The sequence below is a fragment of the Gopherus flavomarginatus genome, chromosome 4, assembly GCF_025201925.1.
Source record: "Gopherus flavomarginatus isolate rGopFla2 chromosome 4, rGopFla2.mat.asm, whole genome shotgun sequence".
Taxonomy (NCBI): Eukaryota; Metazoa; Chordata; order Testudines; family Testudinidae; genus Gopherus; species Gopherus flavomarginatus.
In genome coordinates this window covers 148,728,729-148,745,863 of record NC_066620.1, presented here as the reverse complement: position 1 = coordinate 148,745,863, position 17,135 = coordinate 148,728,729, and the positions used below count along the sequence as shown (strand labels likewise).

The 17,135-nt window shown below is 43.1% G+C and overlaps 1 protein-coding gene across 4 annotated transcripts in view; it reads right to left on the bottom strand.

Moving 5' to 3' along the window:
- The window catches only part of RNGTT (RNA guanylyltransferase and 5'-phosphatase), a 392,686-nt gene that overhangs the window by 196,932 nt on the left and 178,619 nt on the right, over window positions 1–17,135 (bottom strand). For 3 of the 4 annotated variants that reach the window (XM_050949291.1, XM_050949292.1, XM_050949293.1), the window contains one exon: window positions 805–969. The exons of the other annotated variant lie outside the window; for it this stretch is intronic. In XM_050949291.1, coding sequence (XP_050805248.1) covers window positions 805–969 — 165 coding nt within the window. The remainder of the gene's footprint in view (window positions 1–804; window positions 970–17,135) is intronic. 4 annotated transcript variants of the gene reach the window in all.

Genomic DNA, 17,135 nt, shown 5'->3' with positions numbered 1-17,135 from the left:
GTTAGTCAAAAGGTTCTGCAATTTCGGCCTACTCCCTGGCAAGCCCATTCCCTGCCTCAAACTCAAGGCAATAATAAAAACACATGGAAGCAGGTGATTCAATGCTCTACCATTACATTCAGCTGTGAGTATTTTGCAGACGGCTACGTATGACTAATTGCTATGGTAGGGATGAGTACAAATGAGCAGCTAGCTTTAGGAGAAATAGGGGTCGCATGCTGACCAACATGGAAGAATTTAAAATAGTTGTACAGAAGGAAATCACCTTTCTACACTGCACAATGAGAAATAGGAACTCTTACATTTGTAAATAAACAGCTAAATAAGGTAACAGAAAATCAAGGAACACATTAAAAAAAAGGTAACAGGTTCCTGTCTTCGAATCCCAAGCATTGATTCTTCAGGACCTGAAGGAGGACTCTATGTAGCTCGAAAGCTTTTCTCATTCACCAACAGAAGTTCATCCAAAAAATGATACTACCATTCACATCTCGTCTCTCCTAATATCCTGGAACCAACACAACTACAACAGTACAGCATTGTCAGACAAAACCGAAGTTTGTGTAAAAGTAAAGAATGGTTTGGTAAATGGAGAAAATAGTACTCCAGAAGGAACAGATAGATTAAAGCCATAAGCCATATTCAGAGTGACCCTAATTCCCAAAGCCTAGCCAAGGAGCGCTGAATACTCCGTTAGCAATTGACGTTGCTATAGCTAGAGTAACAGAGGGAAAACCCAGATTCAGAATTAAGCTACTGTCTTTAGCACCACAACATTAATAAACCTAAATTCAATAAATTTACCTTTCTTGCAGCGTGGATGTCAAAAAATGGTTTGTTTCGAACACTGAATGGTTCCTGTGCTTTGTCAATAAGACCATTCTTCATCTTTTCATGCCGTGGAAATATTATCTCTTTTTCTATACATGCTAGTCGAATGTTAAAATCACATTCTCCAACTGGTTGTCCCTGCCAAGTTAGACAAAAAATAATATAAAAACCTAAATGTTTATCAAATTATGATTAGACTGAAGTTTGCCTTACAAAATATTTACAAATATGCAGATTCACTGAATATCATCAAAACATAACAGAATATACATATTCCTGTTAAATTTTCCAGCTTGCAAATATTTCTATAGGGTTGAAGAGGTCTGATGCCCTATCTATCCAATGATAGCTTATTTAAAAAAAAAAAAAAAGTCCTGCTAAACTTGTGTGTTCAGCTAAGAGAGCAAGTAATCTAAAATTGATGATTTCATAAGTATAGAATTGTGTAAGATATCCATAACAGTATTTTAATATAGTGCTGTTTTACCATTATTTAGTTCACTTTGTTCATAATTTTTAATGACAACTAGCTGAAAATATAACTTGCAAAGCTTGCAAATTTAACTCAAACCCTTGTTTCATGTGTATTACAAACATCTTTTGTACCAAGAATTAGAGATTAGCATTTTTGTTATAGAAAATGAAGTTAAACACAGTTGTAGATAGTAGAATAGATTATTGCTCAGTCACAAGAGGTAATAAAGTTCTTGTTTAATTCTCAGGTGTTAAACTGTGACCTTTCAAGAGCATAGCTGTGGGATTTAATTTTAGGTTCTGACACTCAAAAAAGCTACCACTCCATTGTTCATTCAAGCCAATCTGTGTGGAGCACACATGAAAACACATCTACATCATGACTGACCTTGTCCACTCAGAGGAAATTTAATGGTTAACTAAACACTGACAGATTTATTTTCTATTTACAATGTGGGAAAGTATAGTGCATCACCACCTTGATCTTTGCAACAAGTTAGGGAAGAAAAGACCTGATTCTCAATGAGTCTTTTCTGGTTACATATTTTGAAGTTGAAAAGTTGAAGTTCACTACCCCATTATTCTGCTACTTTTCCTAAAACCACTTCCCTGCTCACTCATCTCTTATAAGAACATCAAAAAACAAGGTCTATTATTTTAAATCTTTTATCCTGAACAAAATAGGAAACTGTGTTCACACCATTATTTTACAGTTAATCATTTAAAAGAGTTTTACTGTAGGGGCATAAATTGATTTGAAGTCATTAGTAGCTAGCAATTTCAATTCTTTTAACTGATTCCATATGAAATCTTCTAATCACCTTATTTTCTCTGCCTTAAAGAATCCTTTCCCTTCTCACACCTACTCTGAAGTAATTATCTCCCACAGTTCTGACACTCAAATTTTTATTTCAAAGCTAGTTACAGTATATTACCACTGGTTTCCTTGTGTAAGGGTCAAAGTTAGACTGATGTAAGATTCTGTGGTTCAGAAATCATAGGAAATAGCTTGGAAATAATTCATCAACCACCCAAGTAAAAAAATTGGGATGGGTTTCATTCTTTCAAAGCATCCACTTTTAGAAAGGAACAGAAATTTAGCATAATCCTGAATTTAAATCAAGGACATATTGAATTCAAGTAGTGTTAGGAGGGCTTTTCTTTGTTATTAGCAGTTTACCATGATTAGCAAGTGTTGCAAAAGAATGAAATATAAAGCACTGGAAAGAAATAAAAGACAGAATTGTCCTAGACTGATCTGAAGTCTCCAAATGATAATACCCAATTTAAAAAGAAGACTCCAGCTTTTAGCAAAAAATAGTAAAAGATAACATAGGCTGTAATAAATAAATTGGAGGAAAAACTAAAAATTGGAGATTGTTTTAATCCCCTCCTGCTGTGAGAGATATTTTTAAACTGCTTTCAAAAAACATATAATATGTTTTAGAATCCACTCTTGACATTTAACATTTGACATGTCTTATTAGACATGAATCAGATTTTTTTTTATACCTATAAATATCTGAGTACCTGAACTGACTTCAGGATTTTGCAAGTTCTGATAATTTGTGAAGGGAGGTTGCTATGGGTTCAGTGCTGCTTCATGATATGGCACTTTAGCTGTGTTTTAATGTGTTAATTAAAAAGGTTTTAAATTCTGGTGCAGACACTACACACGTTTTGTTCCATGAAACAAATGTTTGTTGTGATAGTGTATTTTAGTTTAAACACAATTAGCAAGAAACATTTGTGTCTAGCCATTTCGCTGCCCCAAGCACAGCAGCACGTCACAGGGGGCGCTCTGCCGGTTGCCAGTCCCGCGGCTCCGGTGGACCTCCCGCAGACGTGCCTGCGGACTGTCCATCGGAGCCGCCTGCCGCCCTCCCGGCAACCGGCAAAACACCCCCCCTCAGCATGCCACCCCAAGCACGCGCTTGGCGTGCTGGGGCCTGGAGCTGCCCCTGATCTACACTAGCATTGGCAATTGTGTTAGCATGGTTAATTAATGTGTATTAAACCATGAGTAAAAATTCAAGTTGAGACATGCCCCCAGAGAGAAAAGAAGTCTGCTGAATTAACACTTCTTCCTATCTAAGCTTTACAAACATGGTGTAACTATGTATAATTGTACTGAGAGATCACAACACAAAGTGCTATGGTTGTAATCCATAGTACTTTTGTTAACACGGTTTTGTTTTTAACACAAGGAGAAAAAATTAACTAACCCAGTTCTTCAGGTAGGAAGTGGGGAGGCTGAAAGTTTCTCTCCATCAAGCCAAACACCAGATGAATGAATGACATGATGGATTTAAATGGAAGACTGTAACTTTATTAATTATACCTCAGAAAGGAACATTATACTGCCCCCCCACCCCCTTCTCACATGAGCCATTTACTGGTTCCAGTGAGGGTTACAGAGCTTTCAATCAGAAACCAAACAGTAACTCAGAGTAGACCATCCCCGATCTACCCCATGGACTCAGCTCTGTTGTGAAAGCTCTCTCCTTCCCTCTCACACGTAAAAGGAGGTGTGATGACAGAGGCCACCAGGTGGTGGGAAGCAGAGAGTGCATCAGTCTATGAAGATGTCAGACTCCTCCCAGCTTACAAGTGCTAACTCCAACTGCAAAATGTCATATCTCATTTACCTCTGGGAGCTGGCCATTTTAGCCTTTACCTATTTTGGACACCAGATAAGGGAGACACCAGCAACTAATATGGGTACACCCCACACCCACCATGCCTGGTACCCATCTCCTGCCTGACCCAACCCCTGGTCAAGGAGCCAAACACCAGCCCCAGCATTTGACAGATGTACTCCATCATACCTAAAATAGCTCAGGACCAGATACTATCAGATATGCCTGTGTTATCACAGTCCACTTCAAACTCCATAATTATCCTGGCTACCTCATGGCTCACATTTTTTCACATCCTGTCAACATGGACTGGCTCAGTGGCCCCATCCACCAAATTCATCTTGTGAACATCTCAAACCAAACCAACTGAGCACAACGCCATAACTGCAGAATCAGCTCCACATCCCTCTGTATCCTAATCCTTAAATTTAACCCAGTGCAGTCCTCAAAAATCATTTTTTGCCCTAGTGAATAAGCAGGACATCAAGTGAGTACAGCTCAGCCATCACTGCATGCAACAGGGATATGAACTGGCCCCAGCCCATATCATCAAAGACAAGTGGCATCAGCATTGAAGCTCAGTTATGACACACTTTCTGACGTGGCTACCTGCTTGTGGGTTCAAAGCACAACAAAATGCTCCCAGATACAAACATCAACCCTCCCTCTCAATGTCTCCATCTCAAGCAGGGATTGTATTCTGATGCACCCTGTGTCCATCAGCTGAGCTTTTCTCTCTGGTGCATGGAACCTGTTCCTCACCTTGGAACCGTGAACCACGACTTGGTATAAGAGGTGCTCTGGCAATTGTGGGTGGCCAGAGACTGCTTGGGCAGTACGATCTGTGTACCCATCTGCCAGCCTGTGGGTATAAAATAGATATACTGCTCCATCTAAGAAGTGGGACTCCCATGAGAACTTGGCTGGGTCTCATTTTCTATCCCAGCAGCCCAGCCCCCATCAATCCTTCTATAAGGCCCTGTTCCTCATGCCACAGAAGCAGCAGTTCCTCCTCTCTCCCCCTTAAATGGAGCCATCTGGCTCTGACTTCTGCCACCTCTGGCTGCACCACCTCTGCCCCCTATCTACAGGGGCTGTGGAGACCACACAGGTCCCTACAGGGTGGCTATGTTCCACCTAGTAGTGTGCCCCATTCCTCTCTAATGGGGACACAATTACACAACCAACCAGAACAGCAGGGAAGATGGGGAAGAAACTTTCAGGCATGGAAGCTCCCTGTATCCTTGCCCTACTACTGGAGCAAGCTGCCACTATTGCTGCTAGGGAGGAAGTGGGGGTGGAGGTCAGTCCCAGCCCAAGACCTAAGCCCATCCAGAGAAGATGACCCCTCTGAATCAAAGTTCCCCAGAATCTAAAATCCTTCCAACCCTTTGTTACTACTTGCCCAACATGTGCTGGATCTTTTTCCATGCCTCCTCCAGTGTTGTCCAATGTTTTCTTACTCCAGATATGGCTAAACTGGAACTCCTTCTTTGCAGCTAACTGGAGAGTAAAAGGCTTTTGAAAAGCCCAGGCTATCTTAAATTAGCTGCCAGATGGCCCCTCCCTTACCTATCAACTGGCCCAATCTCCCTTGCCCAGCCAATGGCTAAGCAGAGAACCAAAGGAGGGGAGTGTGGGGGGAAAAAAATCCCCTTCTGCCACGCATTTTGGACTTATCTCCTTCCCTGCTGTCCAGTCACAGATTGTCCTCTGCTAAAGATGATGAAAGGGTATTTTGGCATGTCTTAGCCTATAGTTTAAATAGCACAAACTAAATCCAAACAAAGCAAATTTTATAGATATGTTCAATCAAAATGTATGTCCCACCAGTCCACTTTGAATCTTCTGGGTGTGAAATGATGCAAAAAAATTTTTAATTAAATGTAGGATTTCAGGACGTGTAGACGGCAGACAAAAGATAAACAGTCACGGTAAAGGAGGAAAAAAATTCACTAGCCCAGTAGAGATTCTTCAGGTAGGATGTGGAAAGGCTGAAAATTGCTGTTTATTTTGTCATGCCTGAGCCTATGTTGTCCAACGATACCATAGACATTTTCTTATGGATAAATATGCAGATGGAAAAAGTGTGGTATTTGAATTATAAATCCCCCAAGCCCAGTGTTTTTAATGGAAACGCTATCACAGTGCTGCCAGACTCTACTTCAATAAAGCACTCTAAGTCTGTGTATCCCGCTGATATTTAGTTTGGTCTGGGATGGACTAAGAATCTCTCTCTCTTTTTTTTTTTTTTAAATTTGGTCTGGAAATAAACTGCCAGCAGAACATATTCCTTTTTATTCCCAAAATCAGTACCTTAAATAATATGAATAATTCAGTACGTACTATATACACCCACACAAAATATGCGTATAAGTACTGCACATGCCTTGATTTACTGAACCATAACAGAACATATGCCACAACTGCCTTAACAACTTTAATGATTCTAGAACAAGACTATGATACAAATATAGGCTAAAATGTCAGCCTGTGGTAACATGATCACTGACAATTCAAAGCGCACACAGCTGACATCTGCATTTCCAAAGAGAAATCACATCATGTCTCTCCATTTTCAGAGGGCCCTGCAACCTACTACCTTGAATTCTATACTAATGGACTAGTATATATTCCTCTTGACAGTGGAATTATGATTGTGGATATAAATTTTAAATCTTCATTTATTTAAGATAGCTTCATGAATATATGTATTTAAATAAAGTTAATTAATATGAGGGTGTCTTTTGCCCCCTAAATAAAGTCTATAACATTTCAACAACTTGGCAGTTGAATAATGCATCTTAATTTCTGTATTTTTCTTTTACAAGAATGGAAAGTAAAATATTTATGGAAATGAAAAATGCCGTAAAACTTAGAACATTAAGGTTTTTCATTTCTAAAAATGAGACAAATGGCAAGGCTGCCATTAGAATTTGACAACACATTTTAAGATGAACATTTTCTAACCCTTAGCACTGAATCACTCAACACAGAGACAAGCTAATGGCAAAAAGCCTAAAGCATTTAAAATGTTTTATATACTTTATCTGTGGTACCAGGAAGCTACAGAACATGAGATACTGTTGCTCGAGATAAGAACTCAAACTAATGTGGTATGAGAATTTATTGAATATTTATACAGTGTGCACTCGTATCACAGAATACTGCTGTGAATTCTCCCACCTTCAGAAACAGTTTGGGGGACTCAAAACAAACCCCCCTGTATAGAAGCATATTACAAATATTTATACTCAAGAAGTAAGTTCAGCAATAACTTTCATTTTAAAAGCAATTAACATTCAAAATGACTCCAAATATATAAATTTAGTGTTTTACAAATTGGATGCGTTGAACTCATTCTGTGGAATGGGCAAAATTCCATTTTTAATTATCTTAAAACAACGTATTTTCAATCAAACTACAGGCCTCCCACTGATGTCAGTAGCAGGCTTGCACAAACATCAAAGGTAGAATGAGCCTTTTACATACAAACTAACCAGCCACAGGCACTAAACTGTAGTTGTAACTGAAATCAGACTATTTGTAAAGTAAAATACTAAATATAAGACTGACAGCATCTGGACCTTCCTTATCACTATTTATTTGCTAAGCCCATTAATTGTTCCGTACGGCATCACATGGTATGGACATATCCTCACCTACGATAACAGCCATTTTGGTCATTCGTTTCTCTTTCTTTCCCTATCCTCCTTTCAATGTTTCTCCTTCTTTCTTCATTGCCCTCATCACAGCAACTCTAAATGAAACAGTTAATGTTGCCATTAGGCTATGGAGTTATTATCCCTAATTAGATGAATGAGAGCTGGGGAGTTCCCACCTCTCGGAACCATCGTTACTGTCAGGCTGTTTGCAGACTCTGGAAGATGCTGCATCGGTCCATCTTCAGTTCATTTATAGCATGTCACAGACACTTATTTTTTAATAAAAGCATCAACTTTGCAGAACCTGTACATCATGAAGGCCACAAATGTGTCAACAAGGCGCGAGGTTTGATATCATTCATCTAGAAACTAATTCATCAAGACCAAATAATGGAACAAAACATCTCCACATTATAAATTACCTATTATATGGCAATCTTCCAAATTCAGTTAAGAGATCTTAATTTACACAATTACCATTGGTTTGTAAGAACCACCTTAGCAATGGAGCAGCATATTTCACAAATTAATTAGGATAGACCAAAAAAAAGTGTCTACTTGTAACAAGTATTTTTCTTAAGGAATTATTTTTCAAACAAATTATAACATATTGAGCTTTTTGGGGTAAGGTTTGTATCATCTGTGTATTTGAATAGTACTTAGCATATTGTGGCAGCTACTGATTTATAAATAATAATAATAAGTCAATGACAACACATTCTTTTTCAAAAGAAAGCTGTTTGAGTTTTGCTCACTTTTCTTTTTTTCTGATTTATGTCCTTTGTTAAGAGGGAAACATTGTAAAGCTCACCCCTCATCCCCCACCAGTCCTACACCAGATTATAGGGGTTGCCCCTCTGCGCGCACACATACACACACACACTGCAAGAGAAGCATCTGCAGCTGTTCAGAGTCTCTGGGAATGGAGCAGGAGAGACCATGAGGCTCTGCCCTCACCTTAGCAAACACTATGCTGACATTTGTAGACACTTCTGATCTAGACACTTGAGATCGCTGAGTACAACTTCTGATTAGCGAGATACATCATGAGAGAATTTAAAAAAAAAAAAAAAAAGAAGCAGCACTCTAACATCCAGTCCAAGATATGGGAACGGAGAACAAGGAGGCAGAATGTGGGGAAAGTGAAGACTGTATGAGAGGATACGGCTGGATTAAGGGCAGACAGAGAGGGAGCAGATAAAGTAAAAGGAGGAAAGGAAAAATAAGTACTGTATAACTCGATCATTAGCCCGTTCGTTTATAAGCTGACCTCTCAAGATGGTTAGGTAAAAATAGCAAAAACTGTATGACCCTTTCATAAGCCGACCCTATATTTCGAGGTCGGTACCGTGAGGGGCTACAGTGGCTTCTTGGAGTTGGTGACCTCTGGTGCCGTCTGTCCCAGTCCCTGCGGTGCGCACTTTGATCTTAATGCCTGCGCTCCCTCAATGTGGAATCCCTGCTGCTCGGCACCCAGCCAGACAATCTGGTGAGTGTCAATGGGAACTGGCACGAGCTGCGAGAGGGGCGGTCACTCTGCAGAGAACAGTGTTGGGAACCTTCCCTCGACCGTGAACAGTACCGCCTGGGTAGTGACTGTGGCGGTCCAAGCACCAGCTTGCCTCTGAACCAAGGAGCCACTGGGGTTGGTGCAGCCGGTACCAGAAAAGACATTACGTCTTGAGTTGCCTGCAGGACCTCCAGCATGGAGGGCACCTGTATGTGGCCACTGGCATCCGGGGAGGCCGGCTCGGAGTGGGCTCAGCTACTCTGCTCAACTTGAGTCGGAAGCTGTGAGATCGAGGGGGATCAAGAGCTGCCCATTGTGGGTCTAGTCTTGCCCCCAGTCTTGCCCTGGTGCCTTGACGGAGAAGATCTCTTCTTCATCTTCTTAGAGTGTTCTGTGGATGGGGAGCGGTGCTGGCTGGTGGAGGGCACTGCTGGGTTTCCGCGCACCAATGCCGCGGTGCTCAGTGCCGACTTGGAGCAGCATAGTGGTGTCGGGGGCAGGGCTGACTCCATTAATATAGCTTGGAGGTGTACGTCCCTCTCCTTCTTGCTCCAAGGTTTAAATGATCTGCAAATCTTGCATCTGTCGCTGAAGTGGGTTTCCACAAGACAGCGTAAACAGATCACTTACGGGCATAGGTGGTTTACAAGTATTGCACGACTTAAAGCACGGGGCACGCCCTGACCCTGGCACACTTCTCTACTCTATAACTAACCTTCTATTTTTTTTCTACAGATACTATCTACAAACTAAACAGCAATCCAAACAGTGAATGCTACGGCAGAGAGCTGGAGAACAGCAGTTCCAAAGCACCTTCACTAGCGGCAAGAAGGAACTGAGGGTGGGGAGAGGGAGCAGCACCAGGTCCGAGGGGTCACTAGGGGCGCTCCCCTACAGGTACTGCTAGGCGAAACTTCCAACATCGATGCACACGGTGAGCATGCACACCTATTGTGGAATGTACATGAGCAATCATTCAAAAAAGAACAATCCACACCCCTGAAGGATGTAGTTATGCTAATCTAACTCCCAGTGTCAACAGTTTTAGATAGATGGAAGAATTGTTCTGTTGATCTAGTTATCGCCTCTCAGGGAGGTGGATTAAATACAACTATAGTCAGGAGCACAGGAACCTGTGTAGAAGTGGGGGAGACAACAGGGCCGTAACTCTTCCCCCCAAGACACTGCCCCATGGTTAGGTCAGAAGCCAGACCTGGGACATGGAAAGAGCCACCCAGGGAGTCTAGGACACTGTGGGGAGCCCTGGGCCCTCCACTGGCCCTGGGCAGAGAACATAAGAATGGCTCTACTGGGTCAGACCAAAGGTCCATTTAGCCCAGTATCCTGCCTTCCTATAGTGGCCAGTGCCAGGTGCCCTACAGGCAATGAACAGAAGAGGTAATCATCCAGTGATCCATCCCCTGTCGCTCATTCCCAGCTTCTGGCAAACAGAGGCTAGGGACATCATTCCTGCCCATCCTGGATAATAGCCATTGATGGACCTATCCTCCATGAATTTATCTAGTTCTTTTTTGAACTCTATTACTGTCTTGGCCTTCACAACATCGTCTGGCAAGGAGTTCTACAAGTTGACTGCGTGTTGTGTGAAGAAATAGTTACTTTTATTTGTTTTAAACCTGCTGCTTATTAATTTCATTTAGTGACCCCTAGTTCTTGTGTTATGAGAAGTAGTAAACAACACTTCCTTATCTACTTTCTCAACACCAGTCATGATTGTATAGACCTCAATCATCTCTCTCCTTAACTGTCTCTTTTCCAAGCTGAAAAGTCCCAGTCTTATTAATCTTTCCTCATGCGGGAGCCAGTCCATACCCCTAATCATTTTTGTTGCCCCTTTCTGAACCTTTTCCAATTCCAATATATCCTTTTTGAGATGGAGCGACCACATCTGCATGCAGTATTCAAGATGTGAGAACACCAGGGGTTTATACAGAAGAACATGATATTTTCTGTCCTATTATCTATCCCTTTCTTAATTACTCCCAGCATTCTATTTGCTTTTTTGACTGCTGCTGCACTTTGAGAGGATGTTTTCAGAGAACTATCCAAAATGACTCCACAGAATATCAGAGTTGGAAGGGACCTCAGGAGGTCATCTAAGTCCAACCCCCAGGCAGATTTTTGGCCCAGATCCCTAAGTGGCCCCCTCAAGGATTGAACTCACAACACTGGGTTTAGTAGGCCAATGCCCAAACCACTGAGCTATCCCTCCTCTAAGAGCTCTTTCTTGAGTGATAACAGCTAATTTAGACCCCATCATTTTATATGGATAGCTGGGATTATACTTTCCAGTGTACATTACTTTGCATTTATGAACACTAAATTTCATCTGCAATTGTGTTGCTCATCACCTGGTTTTGAGAGATCCTTTTCTAGCTCTTCAGTCTGCCTGGGTCTTAAATATCTTTAGTAATTTTTTATCATCTGCAAATTTTCCCAACACACTGTTTACCCCTTTTCCCGGATCATTTATGAATATGTTGAATAGGACTGCTCCCAGGCCAGACCCCTGGGGGACACCACTATTTAACTCTCTCCATTCTGAAAACTGACCATTTATATTTACCTTTTTTTCCCCTATCTTCTAACCAGTTACCAATCCATGAGAGCACCTTCCCTCTTATCCCGTGGCAGCCTGCTTTGCATAAGAGCCTTTGGAGCCTGAGCATTTCACAGTCACTATCACCATCCTGGTCAGGTGTTCGGTAATATATCCCTACCATTATATTATTATTATTAGAGCATGAAATTTCTATCCATAGAGATTCTATGGCACAGTTTGATTCATTTACAATTTTTATGTCATTTGATTCTATGCTTTCTTTCACATATTATGCCACTCTCCCACCAGCACGACCTGTTCTGTCCTTCTGAAATATTTTATACCCTGGTATTACTGTATCCCATTAATTATCCTCATTCCACAACATTTCTGTGATGCTGTCATAAACAGACAGTTAAGGGTTAATGCCTCTTTTGGGTTAAGAAGTTCACCTAGTCTAGCTGACACCTGACCAGAGGAACCAATGGGGGAACAAGATGTTTCAAAAGGGAGGGAAGTTTCCTTTGTTTAGAGTCAGTTTCAGTTTCAGCTGGAGTGGAAAAGATAAAGGAACCAGCCTCTTAACATAGCAGTAAGTTTTAGAAAGGAATAAATAGGTTTATGTTTATTTTCTTTTGTAACTTGTCTTTGTGCAATTAGGGGAATAATCAAATTTGGGTATTCTTGTGTGTACTAAGGTTTTTGCCCAGGGGAACATCCTGTGCTTTAAATCTGTTGTCTTTGAGATCAGCTTGTATGCTGTCTCCCAGAGGTCTTCTTCTTTTACCTTTCTTTTCTTTAATTAAAAGTCTTCTTTTTAAGAACCTGATTGGATTTTTTTCCCTGTTTTTGAGATCAAAGGAAATTGGATCTGGACTCACCAGGGATTGGTGGGGGGGAATAGAGAGGGGGAAGGAGTAATTCTTCCTTGTTTTTGAGATCAAAGGAAATTGGATCTGGACTCACCAGGGATTGGTGGGGGGGAAAAAAGAGGGGGAAGGAGTAATTCTTCCTTGTTTTTGAGATCGAAGAGAATTGGATCTGGACTCACCAGGGATTGGTGGGGAGGAAAAGAGAGGGGGAAGGAGTAATTCTTCCTTGTTTTTGAGATCCAAGAGAATTGGATCTGGACTCACCAGGGAATTGGTGGAGTTGTCTCTCAAGGCTACCCAGGGAGGGGAAGGTTTTGGGGAGGAAGACAGAGTTTCCCAAATGACTCAGACATCTGGATGGTGGCAGCAAACCCAGATCTAAGCTGGTAATTAAGCTTAGAAGTGTTCATGAAGGTCCCCACATCTGTACCCTAAAGTCCACAGTAGGGGTGAAACCTATGACAGATGCCTATTATATTAATATCCTAATTTAATACAAGGCACTCTAATTCACCCATTTCATTATTTTGACTTCTAACATTGGTATACAAGCATTTTAAAAACTTGTCTCCTTTTAGTTGTCTGCCATTACATGATGTATTTATTTTATTTGACTGTTTCTGATCAGACCCTGCCTGTATTTTATCATTTTCCATCCTCTTGTACTCACTATGACATAGAGACAGGGCCAGCTCCAGGCACCAGCTTATCAAGCAGGTGCTTGGGGTGGCCACTCAGGAGCAAGCCGGCACTTTCAAGTATTCAGCAGCAATTAGGCAGAGGGTCTCTCACTCCCGCTCGGAACGAAGGACCTCTCGCTGTATTGCCGCAGATCGTGATCGCGACTTTTTTTTTGGCTGCTTGGGGCGGCAAAACCCCTGGAGCTGGCCCTGCATAGAGACTCTCTATTAACAGATCCTCCCCAAAGCAATGTCCAAACCATATGATCCTCCGCACCCGTCAGCTTTCCCACAGCCCTTAGTTTAAAAAATTGCTCTATGACCTTTTTAATATTAAGTGCCAGCAATCTGGTTCCATTTTAGTTTAGGTGGAGCCCAGCTTTCCTGTATAGGCTCCCCCTTTCTCAACAGTTTCCCCAATTCCTAATAAATCTAAACTTCTCCTTCCTACACCATCGTCTCATCCAGCATTGAGACGCTGCAGTTCTGCCTAACTGGCCCTGCACGTACAACTGGAAGCATCTCAGAGAATGCTACGATGGAGGCCCTGGACTTCAATCTCTTACCTGATAGCCTAAATTTGGCCTCCAGGACCTCTCTCCTATTCTTCCCTATGTCATTGGTACCTACATGTACCACGACCCCTGCCTCCTTCCGTCATCGCAAATCCAGCTATTGTTCTAATGATCGAATCGCCCATTACTAATACCTGTCTCTTTCTAATAGGTGGAGTTCTCTCCCCCAGAGAGGTATCCTCTCACACTGAGGATACATCATCATCATCTGGAGACGCTAGGATGCCTGAAAGCAGGCCCTGGCCCATATTCTGGGCTCGTGCCGTCAAGGGCAAGAGGAGGGCCCGGGCTCCCCACAGCAACCTGGGTTCCTTGAGTGGCTCTTACCACAGCCCGGCTCTGGCTTCCCGCTTGGGCAGGGCTGGGGCCTCAGGAAAAAGGAGGAGCAGGGGCCGAGGCTTGTGGCGAACGGGGGCCAAGGCCTTCCTCAGCCCCCTACTGGGAAGAGGTTGGAGTTTCTAACAGGGGCTGCGCCTCATGGAGGGGGAGCTAATCACCTTATCAACTCCTCCACTGCAAAGTGTTCTCCCACTGGTTTTTGAATGTTATGATTCCTGATATCAGATTTGTGTCCATTTATTCTTTTGCGTAAAGACTGTCCGGTTTGGCCAATGTACATTGCAGAGGGGCATTGCTGGCACATGATGGCATATATCACGTTGATTGATGTGCAGGTGAACGAGCATCTCATTGTGTGGCTGATGTGATTAGGTCCTATGATGGTGTCACTTGAATAGATATGTGGACAGAGCTGGCATCGGGCTTTGTTGCAAGGATAGGTTCCTGGGTTAGTGTTTATGTTGTATGGTGTGCGGTTGCTGGTGAGTATTTGCTTCAGGTTGGGAGGCTGTCCATAAGCGAGGACTGGCCTGTCTCCCAAGATCTGTGAGAGTGAGAGATCATCTTTAAAGATAGGTTGTAGATCTTTGATGATGCGCTGGAGAGGTTTTAGTTGGGGGCTGTAGGTGATGCCTAGTGGCCTTCAGTTATTTTCTTTGTTGGGCCTGTCCTGTAACAGGTGGCTTCTGGGTACTCTTCTGGTTCTGTCAATCTTTTTTTTGACTTCAGCAGGTGGGTATTGTAGTTTTAAGAATGCTTGATAGAGATCTTGTAGGTGTTTATCTCTGTCTGAGGGATTGGAACAAATACGGTTGTATCTTAGAGCTTGGCTGTAGACAATGGATCGTGGGTTGTGTCCTGGATGGAAGCTGGAGGCATGCAGGTAAGTATAACAGTCAGTGGATTTCCGGTATAGGGTGGTGTTTATGTGACCATCGCTTATTAGCACAGTAGTGTCTAGGAAATGGACCGCTTGTGTGGATTGGTCTAGGCTGAGGTTGATGGTGGGATGGAAATTGTTAAAATCACGGTGAAATTCCTCGAGGGCTTCTTTTCCATGAGTCCAGGTGATGAAGATGTCAACAATGTGGCGCAAGTAGAGTAGGGGTGTTAGGGAACGAGCGCTAAGGAAGCATTGTTCTAAGTCAGCCATAAAGATGTTGGCATACTGTGAGGCCATGCAGGTACCCATAGCAGTATATATTGTCCCCAAATGTGAAATAGTTGTGGGTGAGGACAAAGTCATAAACACTTCAACCTCTCAGTGACAGACTTGAAGGTGGCAATTTTGCAACAAAAAAATTTCAAAAACAGACTCCAAAGAGAGACTGCTGAACTCAAATATGCAAATTAGATACAATTAACTCAGGCCTAAACAGAGACTGGGAATGGTTGGGTTATTACACTAATTGAATCTATTTCCCTATGTTAAGTTCTCCTCACACCTTCTATGGGTCATCTTAATTATCACTTCAAAACTTTTTTTTCTCCTGCTAATGATAGCTCATCTCAATTGATTAGACTCTTCCTGTTGGTATGCGTACTTCCACCTTTTCTTGTTCTCTATATGTATAAATATCTCCTGTTTGTGTGTTCCATTCTATGCATCTGAAGAAGTGAGCTGTAGCTCAAGTAAGCTCATGCTGAAATAAATTTGTCAGTCTCCAAGGTGCCACAAGTACTCCTGTTCTTTTTGCAGACATCGACTAACACGGCTGCTACTCTGAAACTTATAATAGCACAATAAAAGATGGCTGTTTTATTAATTCCTTCATTATGCCAGTGTATCATGTGTGCTTTAAGAAGAATAATTCAGCATATACTCCTGAGAGGATTCTGCGTGACTGCATATCCACATAAAATGCCTCCACCCCCTGCAGAATTCCTGTGCTTCCCTGCAGAAACATAGGGAAGCAAAGGGAAACCACACGGAGGAGGAGGAACGACAAAGTTTTTTGGGGAAGACTACCTCCTTCCAAACAGAGGTGAGGCACAGGGGCTATGTGCCACTATGCCCCCCCACCCCCGCATTTCTGCAAGCACAGGGCTCCCAGTTGAAGGAGGCTGCTTCTCAGCTGTGCTGACTCTGCAGCTGAATGCCCCCTCCTGGGTCCTAGTGCCAGTAATGCTCCCCTTCTGTGTGCTGCGAGCCTTCCTGTCGTCTGTGCAACAGCGAGTGCCTGTGGTGGGGGGGAATGAGGAAGGGGCGTGAGGGGGTGAGGAGGAAGAGACAGTGGGGAAGGAAGTGGGAGTGGAATAGTGCAAGGGGGAATGTGAGAGTGAGATGGAGAAGAAAAGGGAACAGAAGAATCGGGGGGAGCAGGAACCCAACACGTGGCATCCCCTCGACAGCAGCTGGGCACCCCCATTAAGCAGGCCCATCGAACTCTCACCTAACAAGCCATACCCCACCCTCACATAGTGACCCCTCCAATGAGCCCCCACACACACACACTCAGACCTGTAGCCCCCTAATCCCCAACCAGCTTCACCTGGACCCCCATCCCATCAAGCCCCACTCTCCCAGCACCCAGACCCCTTTGCCAAGCCCCATCTCCCCACATCCGGTCCCCCCTTGATGAGCCCCAACCACCTTCACCTGGATCCCCCGCACAGTCTCATTGCTCCTGCACCTGGAACCCCACAACGAGCCACTCTGCACCCAGATCCCCCACTGAGCTGCCTGCACCCAGATTGCCTCACACAGAAATCTCTCACCCCACATCCGGATCCCTCCACACTTGGATCCTGCAGGGCTGAGCCTGCCCACCCATACCTGGTGCACCTGGCAAAGAGGGGCAGGGCCCCGGGGTGTTTCTGCGACAGGCCCAGCCCTTGCACTGTGTCAGAGTCTCACTGCTGAGTCCCTGTACTGGGGGAAGTGGGAGCTTCATGGTGATCTCCCACCTCAATGCAGCCAGTGGCCTGCCATGCTTGAGCCACATTTATTTATTAACAAATAAAATTTGCAAAATTTTAAAATGTGA